General features: G+C 35.8%; 1 protein-coding gene and 1 long non-coding RNA gene across 4 annotated transcripts in view; both read right to left on the reverse strand.

Annotated features, from left to right (window-relative positions):
• Positions 1–302: 302 nt before the first annotated feature.
• LOC111484339 lies at positions 303–2,790 on the reverse strand. The gene is made up of 3 exons (XR_002718483.1): positions 2,621–2,790; positions 1,555–1,618; positions 303–525 (listed from the first exon to the last, which is right to left on the reverse strand). It is a non-coding gene; the product is annotated as an uncharacterized LOC111484339 (long non-coding RNA).
• A 919-nt stretch (positions 2,791–3,709) lies between these two features.
• Positions 3,710–10,579, reverse strand: part of LOC111484192 (nuclear pore complex protein NUP98A-like) — a 9,165-nt gene continuing 2,295 nt past the window's right edge. For 2 of the 3 annotated variants that reach the window (XM_023130688.1, XM_023130689.1), the window contains exons 3-13: positions 10,205–10,489; positions 8,950–9,612; positions 8,612–8,839; positions 7,920–8,524; positions 7,450–7,531; positions 7,297–7,357; positions 6,504–6,639; positions 6,240–6,359; positions 5,929–6,100; positions 5,007–5,063; positions 3,710–4,643 (exon numbers count right to left, since the gene is read on the reverse strand). In XM_023130688.1, the coding sequence (XP_022986456.1) occupies positions 3,979–4,643; positions 5,007–5,063; positions 5,929–6,100; positions 6,240–6,359; positions 6,504–6,639; positions 7,297–7,357; positions 7,450–7,531; positions 7,920–8,524; positions 8,612–8,839; positions 8,950–9,612; positions 10,205–10,489 (3,074 nt within the window). In that variant the 3' untranslated portion in view covers positions 3,710–3,978. The remainder of the gene's footprint in view (positions 4,644–5,006; positions 5,064–5,928; positions 6,101–6,239; positions 6,360–6,503; positions 6,640–7,296; positions 7,358–7,449; positions 7,532–7,919; positions 8,525–8,611; positions 8,840–8,949; positions 9,613–10,204; positions 10,490–10,579) is intronic. The other variant, XM_023130690.1, reaches the window with a different exon arrangement.

Here is a 10,579-nt window from a genome sequence, read left to right on the forward strand (position 1 = left end):
TTTTTTTTTTTTTTTTTTTTTTGTAATTTTGTCTTCTCCATCTGGTTTTACATGATTTCATTGCATAGTTTGTTGATCCAACCCTTTATTTCGAGATTCAAATTTTGAGCTGTGACATAACCATTATCTTTATTTTAACTACAAAGACCCATGAGCATCAAAATACAAATCTTTGTTGAAAAGAGTTCATAACTACAGCAAACCATTTTTTGATGGACTTGAGTTAGATGCTATCACCTAAGGTCGTGAAATATTTGAAAATACACGATAATTTAAAACTTTAAAAATGTGCGTGCATTTAATAAATATAAAATTGAACAATTAATTTAAGACAAACAAATACATTTAATCGTTTAAAACAAGACAAAGACAATTTACACAATAGACAAACAACAAAACATGGATATAAAACTTTCAGTTCATAAATACATAAAGTTGGAAAAATATAAGACAATGATCTAGTTTGATCCATATAGCCCCATAGCTCGTGTGCGCCTTACCTCGACCGTTCCATTTAGGCCTCATCTGAAAAGAATTATAATAGTATGAAATACTTAGTAACTAGCTTTCATAACGTAATAAAATATATAAAATATTGCATAGACCGCCGACAATCTAGTCGGATTCATGATTAGGGGTTATTAGCGAACCCTTAATCGTCCATGTACAATAGCATAATCGTCCTATACAATAGCATAATCATACATGCACGAACAAATGATCATAAGAGACATAGTATAGTAAGGTGAACATGGGATATCCATTCATGCTTTCAATTTCGTTCAATTTTGAGTTTATTGCATTATTTTTGTAAAAATCAAGCATTCTAATCGTTTAACATGCTTGTTATCAAACAAATCCGCTCATTTCGGTTCTAAACGTTAATAACATGCTTCCATATATACTACAAGCTTATCTTAATTTGAAGTTCCAAGGTGCTACTTACTTGGTTTTGTCGATTTAGGCCCTTAAAAATTGCACATTGCTTTAGGCTTCCCAAAAAGTCTTATACCAATACAGATAGTATTCCTCACTTATAAACTCATGATCATTCTCTAAACTATTACCGAATGTGGGACTCCCTCCCAACAATCCTTAACAAAGATTATGTTTAAGTAATAACCTAAAAGGTTTATGTTATTTTCATTCTTAAAACTAATTCAACACAAATAAGGTAATACGATAAAGTCATAATACGGTAAAGTCACCTAAAAAAAATGTTAAATCTATTAAATGTGGAATCCATAATTTGAATCTGGATCTGAATCTTGAGCATTAGCATCATCGAAGATCTTCGAGGGAAACTTTTTTTTTTTTTTTGAACAAATCAAAGCAAAACTTAATAGATATGTGACATCTTAGTAGAGGAATATCTTCAGTTATTACTTGTACCAACCAAATGCGCATTCCAAAATTAAGTATATTTGGCTTAGGATCGTACTATGTTGAATGACCTCTTCAAAATTTTCTTAAAAAAGTTATGAGTGAGGAGAAGTATGTTGAAATGACTCGGTGTCAGTTTATGGAGCCTAATTTAATTGATAGGAACTTTACCTTTAATAAATGAAGTATCTCCATATTCATAATTCATTTCAGAATCATCGTCATCATTCGATACCTAAAAAATTTAAAAAAAGAATACCAAGAAACATAAATTAATCAGAAATAAAAATGTTGCCAAACAAGATGTTAATAACATTCATACTTCTTGTATCTCGTTCTTATTTTTTGTTTTTTAAGAATTAATAAACACGTGTTTTATAACTATTTTTTTCGGTTGAAGTAAAATTTATTACACATAATTTAATAAAATTTATAGCATGCATTAAAATAAATATAAAAGCTAGTGTTTATAGTATTTAAAGTAACTGTACCCTTAAATTACACATGTATTCACCTATTTTTGGATTGTCAAAATTATAAGTCAATTTTATATCAAATCTAATGAATTTGAATTAACTTATCTGATTGCTACTCGTGGTTTGTCTTCATATATGGTTACTCTTAGATCTAAACAATTCAACGGGGACAAATAGCAGACTACAACGGACGACAATATTAGTGAATAGAGGCAAGCAACGATCAAGAGGAGGGAGACAGATGAAAGGAGAAAGAAGAAAAAAAGATGGATAAAAGAGAATAACGAACAAAAAAAAATTATATTTATATTTTCAAAAATAAAAATATTATTTTGAATAAGAGTCCTACTATGCTAAAGCTCTATCAAACTCAAATAATATTTAAATGTTGCAAGGATGAAAATGAACTCAAAATTATGGACCTAAATGCTATCAATCTCAAAGTTCATGGACGAAACTGTTATCAAACTTAAACATCAGGATCAAAATGCTATCAATTTCAAATTTCACGGACTAAAATGATATCAAACTTAAACTTCATAATCAAAAGGCTACTAAATTTCATGCACTATAACACTATTAAACTTGAATTTGAAGATAAAAAATGCAATCAAACTCAAATTTTGCGAACAAAAATGCTCTATAAAATCGAAAGGATTCGTTCGAAACCCTTAAATCAATTCAAGAGGCCATAAAACAAACAAAACAAAAAAAAAATCATGAGCTAAAACATTAGATTTAAATTGGGATGAAACAATTACCATTTGTCTCCAGAAGTCCCGGATAGTTTCATTCACACCACCGGCCACCGCCACTCCAAATTTTCTCACATCAATCCAAATTCTACCCAATCTGGGCAACACTACAACTCCACACGAAAACGTCTTCATCTTAGGGCATCCTAAAATGATCAAACGCTCCAACCTGGGGAACTTAATTACTAAATTACCCTAGGATGAGAATTCAAATTGTAGTCTATTTGAATGTTTTCCAATGGGTAAGACGGGAAGATTGGATATTGTGAGCTGTATTCTGGGAGTTTGATCGATGTTATCACCCCGTTGAGTTTGTATGAATGATTATATTATGATTTATGTACTTTAGGGGATGGATATGAATATCTCCCTAAAAAGTATGTTCATATAAATAGATCATGTTTCTCGTGCTTTAGGTGATTCATAGGAATATCTTCTTAACCAAGCATGCATGAGTGAGACAAGTTAAGAATAGTGCACCAAAGCTAGAGCGGTTTTCATGTTGACCAAGGTTATTACGTTTCTAGTAGATCAAGCACCCTAGGATCATGAGCGGCAATCAAAGATTTAAACTTAAGCGCACCAAGATGATTGGTTTAGCCCCCCAAGGAGCTATCCCCAAACGATCTAGAAACGCGAGATGAGATTTAAACCACTTAGACATCCTAAAAATCTAGTAAATCTTCACTGCACCCAAGAAAAGTTATGAGAACTTATGACCGTTAGCAGCGTGAACGTGTGTAGAATAATAGCAGTATGAACGTGTGTAGAATAATAGCTTAAGAGGGGACGAAAGGCTACATAAGTAGATAACTTGAGAAACTACTATATCCAGAATATATAACCCATCTTGAAAAGGGATGAAAAGAGAAGTGGAGATTGTGGTAAGTTGTCCTAAAGACATATTACACCACTCTTATTTAGTTCATATTCACAATTATTTTGATTATAAACTCCAATCATATTCTCACTTATAAGAGTTGGAGCAATTATAAATACTTAACAATTATCATACATTTCTGAAAAAAGAGAGACAAGAAATAGAAAAACAAAGAAATAAGAAAGCATAGGAATAGCATATAAAATGTAGAGACATTTTGGGGACCTAAGTATCTATCTAATTGAAAATATTGAATGAACAATCTGTAAGCTTACATCAATATTCAGTAATAAATCCATTAAACATATAACACTGACACTGAATTAGAATAGAAACCAACCAAAACCTTGAATGCCCAATACAGACTCCTAAAAACAAAACTTACCTCTTCCTTCCTTACTTATACATACTTCTTTACACACATTTCAAACCATTCATTCAACACAAAATCCCTAAAGTACAGACCAGGCAACCATGAACACACTCATTCCCAATCTTCAACTTCCTCCATGTTATACCTGCTGAAATGTTCAACCCTGAACTTCCATTCCCCTTTCACTGGGTCGTGGGATATGAACGTCGCACCTTGACCCTCCGTCTTCTTCCTTAGCAACTCCTTGTATTTCTCTACTTTCGGCCCTTCCGTATACTGATTCCCGCTTTGCTTGTCGATGCATTTGATGTTCAGTATTGTTACTTCAGCTGGCTTATTCAGACCTTGCCCGCAAGGGGGTTTCTTGCTCTCGTCTAGGTACACAATCACTTCGCGATTGTTAAATTGAACAATGGACTCTAGATCCAGCCTTCGCACATCTGTTTCACCGAAGAATTTGATGCTTCCGTAACCATGACGACCAACCACAAAATCTTTCACATGGCGGCAAAACCCAGGTTCGGCCCTTTCTTTGGCAGCTAATTCTTGAATTTTCGGCTCGGTATAATAATCTAAATGTCGGAGCTTTGGCATTAATGCCTCAATATCTGCCCCATGTTCATAAACAATGGCAGCCTCACCAGCTCTGTACCCTCCAAATGTCCTGTAACAGTCTTCCTTTGAAGCAGGGTGGTCCTCATGGACCCCGTTAGGTTTTTGGTTTACTTTGTTAACATGAATGTTGTCTTTGCAAGTACCATTCTCAACAACATTTCCTGCAATAATAAACAAAACAACAGAAATTTTTTAACATGAAAAATGCAGCTCCTATATGATGCAAACTGCACTTCCATGATGATGGCCAATTTATATCGGCTCATCCACCACATCATTCAAAAAAAATATTATGAGCAAAACCCAATAGTCACATCACAAAGGTATCTATAAAATGGAGCTATTTTCTCATCTGTTGAAAGAAGTTAGAAACTCCAATTTTATAACTAGATTCCACCACAAAATATTTCATTGCAATCAGAAGTCAAAAGAAGAAATAAGACCTTGTTCTTTGAGGTGTGTGGAAAGGCAAAATGGAACAGAGAAACTGAAAATATACTAAACTCAAAGGGTAAAAAGCTAACCATTGGTATCCTTCAAATTGTTGACAGCCGAGGAGGAAGTATCGTCAGCAATCTTCACTGTTAAAAGTTAAGATTTGCTCAACAACAAAAACTTAAAAAATCTAATCTCAGATCACAGGGCCACAGGCCATTATACTCAATCTTAGCTTAAAAAAAAATAATAATTATACTATCACGCTAGGTAACAGATAGCATCAAATTCTCTTAAAACTAAAATTACGATTAGAGTAAAAAACATCCAGATTATAAATAGAAGAAAATGGGTTTAAAAAGTCCACGTTAGTATGGACTGTTGACTTGGCACCTAGCTATCAGCAAATCAGCACTATTAATAAAAAAAATAAATAAATAAGTACAAATGACAAAGCTCAGGATCATTTTCGTTAATGTGATGAACAAGCCACTCCTCGGACCATCCTTTTTTTTTCCTTCTTTTTTGTTCTTCACCAAGCCACTCCACAGACTTGTTTATAGAGGAAAATGTTAATTAAAAATAGAGAGAGACATCACAGTGCAAGATAGCATCTTCAAAGTAAAACACTATTCCACAATATAAAAAACATCATTCACGAAAAAGGTAGAAAGAAAAAGTTCAAGACTATCTTAATTAATCCTTCCAATAGATAGACTTGCTTGTTATCGTATCCAATTTAATTTTTTTCATATCAAAGTCGCTGCAAATGAATTTAGTTAATTTCTAGACACAAAAAGTGAACTTTAAAACAACATTTACATGCTTCTCAATATTTTCAAATTACCCAACATATTCTCAAACAATGAAAACATGAAATACAACTCTATTTTACATTAAATATATTGTTTTCAAATTCATGATTTTGAATTGCCAACCAAATGAACCCTTTTCAAGTGTTCTCAATGATGAAACATAAAAATTTGAAGGCGCAAAACAAAAAAACCATACCATTTTCACGCACTGAGGTATCCTTTGATGGCAATGCTTTCTCTAAACTGGCTCTTGAAGGCCATTGATCAGTTGGACGAATAACCAATGCTCTAGGATTCTCTCTGGGAATAAAAAGAGCATCGGCCTTTGGTGTACTTGGAGTTTCTTCATCATCACTGAAAAATGGAACCTATAAATGACAAGGAGATATAAGCAATCCGTAGATACAAAATTCAAGTGGCACACCATTTTTGTAACCACTCAACCCAATAGGAATGTGAGGAAGGAGAAAAGGAAAAGATTAACTATAATAGAAGAAACATTCATACCCTGGGACTGCCATCATTCTTAGGATTATATTTTCTCACAGGCAATCTCATCCGTCTGTTAGATAGGTGGCGAGGCGTCAAGAAAGTTGATATTCTAACAGGAGCCGCTTTATCAACAACCTACATTAGCAGTATCAATTAATGGAAAGAATGAAAAGAGCATCAAATCATATTCTTGCAAATGTCAATGACATAGGCACCCATATAAAAACTATTGATCTAAACCAACTCAAACTTCAGTAAATAAAGACAAGTTCAATTTACCGGCATGCTGGAAATTCCATATTGAATCGAAGGTGCTACTCCTGGTCTGCTAATTGACATCTGTGGCATTGCAGGGAGTGTCCCAAACGGATTTGTAGCAGGTGCTGGTTGTACTGCGGGGCTTTGGGTGATAGGCCTGCAAAGTACGTGCATGGAAATTAACGATACATGGCAATGAATATATAGGCACAAAAGATTGAATGTTTTATATTAATGTGGCCCTAAGTTATCATAATACAGGTCAATTAGTCGATGCCTGACAGATAAAATCACCATACAAATCACATGCAAGAACCAGAAAAGGAAATTTCCATGCGACAAAATTAGAAACATTGGTATCAGAGCAATTCAACCTGGGAAGGATCGGCAAGATGGCACAAAAACACTTGGAAGAAATAAGGAACTATAAGGAATCAAGGAGAATGTACAGAAACTGCCAACGTTTGAAGGGATAGACCCTTGTGACACCCAGTGTCCAGGCAAAGGTCTAAACCCGGGTAACAGAGTAAATTCATGAAACGATGGCAAACATGAGTGCAAAAATCTCGATGTAAGGGACGTATTCGTCATTTTACTATGGTCTTTAATGTGCTGAAGGACAATGCTTTGCATGCCAATGCTGGAAAATGTCAGTTTGTAAAGGAACAAATTGCCTATTTAGAGCCCATAAGAAATGTCATCCTTATTAAATTCAAAAAGTAATAGTAATAGTACTAAAAAATCAAATAAGAGAACTAAAACTCAACAAAATGCAAATAACAGAGCCAATAACCAAGCAATGTATGACTCTTACGATTGCCCAAAGTTACTCTGGCCAAACATGCTTGAAGTTCCTGCAAACCCACTTGAACCAACTAGTGGGTAGAAATAATCAAGTTAGTACACTAATATAAAAGGTTTGAATGCTCAACAAAATGATCAATCAATTTTTATGAAATGAGCTTACTTGGTTGAGCTTGTCCCAGGTTGCTAAAAAAGGAAGTGGGTGCCTGTGCTTGTGCCGATTGAAAAGGCATAGAGAAAGAGCCCTACAGTATGAACAAGATTAGAAGCCAGTTAGTATAAAAACTATAAATAACCAACTACAACTTCCAAGTAACTAGTGTTACATGGAATTGAAACTATTACTCAGAAAAAAACCATTTAATGAATAATCATTACTAAATTAACTCATCTTGAAAAAATAAATAATCAATTGCAAATCAGAGCCAACTCATAGAGGCATAAAAGAAAGTGCAACCAAGAATAGGAAATTATGAACTTTACAACTACACCTAACCCAAAGTAAAATCGAGTGAATTATCAAACATAAAGTTCCATGATCATACATTTACATTTTACTCTAATAATCAATACACAATTGTCTCCCCACAATAAAGGTACAGAGTAAAATGGTAATGTCTGAAGGCTACTTACAGATGTTTGACCAAAACCCATCGGATTGCTTGAAGTTAGGAGTGATGGCGAGCTTGAGAAAAGATTCCCTCCAACCCCAGACGAAGGTTGACTAAACAAGCTGGATTGTGAAAAGGGAGCACCAAAGGCTGAACCTGTCTGCCCAATTGAAGGTGTTGTGGATTGGAAAAGGGAAGATGTTTGAGTATTGCTAAAATTTAAGCTGGATGGAAAGGTAAGATTTGTTCCTGGAGATGTAGTTGAACTAAAAGCAGACTGTGAGGCAAGGGGTTGAGCGTTAGATGAACTGAATAGAGATGAGCTTCCAAATTGAGAGGTTGTTGATGGTAGGAAAGAGGAGGTTGATGCTGCTGTTGTCGATGCAAAGGGATTTGATGAAGAGGAAGGAGCAAATGCTGAAGAATTAAATGAAAACGTCGTTGAAGGTCCAAAAGCACCAAAACCAGAAGATTTAGGGGCAAATGGATTGGTTGATGTGGCCGTAGAAAAAGGATTTGGACTTGATGATTGATTAAATGTTGAAGAAGCTAGAGGGTTAGGCTGTGCACTAGAAACACCAAAGCCAACACCACTACTAGCAGACTGACCAGCTGGAAGAGGTCCACCTGCAGACAACCACAAGAATCCAAAATTATCCATGAACTAAACTTTGTACATTTTTCAAGAAAAGAAAAAGAAAAAAAGAAAGGAACCTTTGTCTCCCGATTGATAATCCTCCCATCTCAACTCTTCGTGACTTTTATCTTTGTAAACAGGCATGGCTGATATAGACTCCAACTTTCCAGCTGCTTGTGAACTGCCACTTCCAGCATCTGGCTCAGTTGTTGGTGTATATGCAGCTACTCTACTGCCACCACGCTGACCACCAAAACCAGCCTGCCCAAAACCACTGGTCCCAAATGCAGATGTAGATTGTGCTCCTGTATGAAATTCAAAAGAACACATACTCATACCCAATGAAGCAAAAAAGAAACAACTCCAAAATAGATTTTTACTGTAATAAGTAGTAAGATATTTCAGAATGGCTCACCAAAAGGAGAGGTCTGGGCTCCAAAAGGAGATGTATTAGTACCAAAAGTGCTACTACCAAATGCAGAAGTAGACTGGCCAAACGCTGGAGTGGACCCAAAGCTAAAGGATGGAGTGCTAGAAGCTCCAAAAGCAGGAGCACTTGAAGCCCCAAAAGCAGGAGCACTTGAAGCCCCAAAAGCAGGAGTACTTGAAGCTCCAAAAGCAGGAGTACTAGAAGCACCAAAACCACCACCAGATCCAAAAACAGGGGTGCTTAATGAACCAAATGCATTCCCAGTACTACCGAAGGCAGGAGTGCTTGTTGAACCAAAGGCAGGAGTGCTTGCAGCACCAAAGGCTGGGGTGCTTGGTGCACCGAAGGCTGGTGTACTTGTGGCCCCAAAAGCTGGGGTGCTTGTGGCACCAAATGCCGGAGTGCTCGCGGCACCGAAAGCTGGGGTGCTTGTGGCACCAAAGGCAGGGGTGCTTGTAGCGCCAAAGGCAGGAGTGCTAGTAGCTCCAAATGCAGATTGACTAGGGGCGCCAAAAGGTGATGTGGAACCAAAGACATTGCTTCCAAATGCTGGCTGAGATTGCTGGTTTGTATTTCCAAATGGATTTGTTTGAGTGGGAGTAGATCCAAAGCCTCCAAATAGGGGCTTCTGCCCAAAAATGGAAGAACCTGCCAGAAAAGAGAGCATTGGATTTATACAAGCAAAAAATTATCTACCAAATTTTCCTAGTTACCATTTGTGTAATGAATTGAATGATGGTAGTGAGGAAATATACAGTGGCTTCATCAAAAGGAATAAGCAAAGAAGAAGTAATCAAGTTTTCTTAGATAAAAGAGAGACATTTTCAAATGAAATGACGCTAGGAAAGTTAATCCTTCTCCCAAGGAAGATAACAAATACATCCATATAAGCAGAACAAAAGGCAACCATTCCAGTAACAACATTTTAAAACCCCACAAATGAATAGGTCTGACAGAAATATGTTCACAAAAATCAGAATCACATCAACTCTCATATGTTCATTGAAAAAATGGTCAACTAAAAATAAAATATAGTTCTGAGAATTGCATTTGCAGGAAAATGATGGTTTAAGAACACAAGGGAAATTTCTCATAGTTGAACAACCAAATAAAATGCATGCACAATCTAGCACATATTTGATGTACTCCAAGTAAAAGACATTAGCATTGCTGAAACTCTTACAGGGTACATGAAGAACTGATTATCGGAGGACAAAAAATAATAACTTAAAAGACATACCTCCAAATGATGAAGATGATGAACTACCAAAAGCAGGAGTTGACGATGCTCCAAAAGCTGGTGACGATGAACCGCCAAATGTTGTGTTGGAAGGAAAGGGGGAAGAAGATTGGGCTGCCCCAAACACACCGGTTGATGTACCACCAAATACTGTATTTCCTGTCTGTGAGCCAAATGGGGATGTACTGTCGAAGGGCTTCGGTGCAAAAGGATTATTACTTGCGTTGGCAGTCTGCCCAAAGACTGGTTGAGATACAAAAGGGCTGGTAGACGGTTGCCCAAAAGCTGTGCAAGCAACAATTGACAAAAAAAAAAAAAAAAAAAAAAAAAAAAAAAAAAAAAAAAAAAAAAAAAAAAAAAAAAAAAAAAAAAAAA

The sequence above is a fragment of the Cucurbita maxima genome, unplaced genomic scaffold, assembly GCF_002738345.1.
Source record: "Cucurbita maxima cultivar Rimu unplaced genomic scaffold, Cmax_1.0 Cma_Scf00009, whole genome shotgun sequence".
NCBI lineage: Eukaryota > Viridiplantae > Streptophyta > Magnoliopsida > Cucurbitales > Cucurbitaceae > Cucurbita > Cucurbita maxima.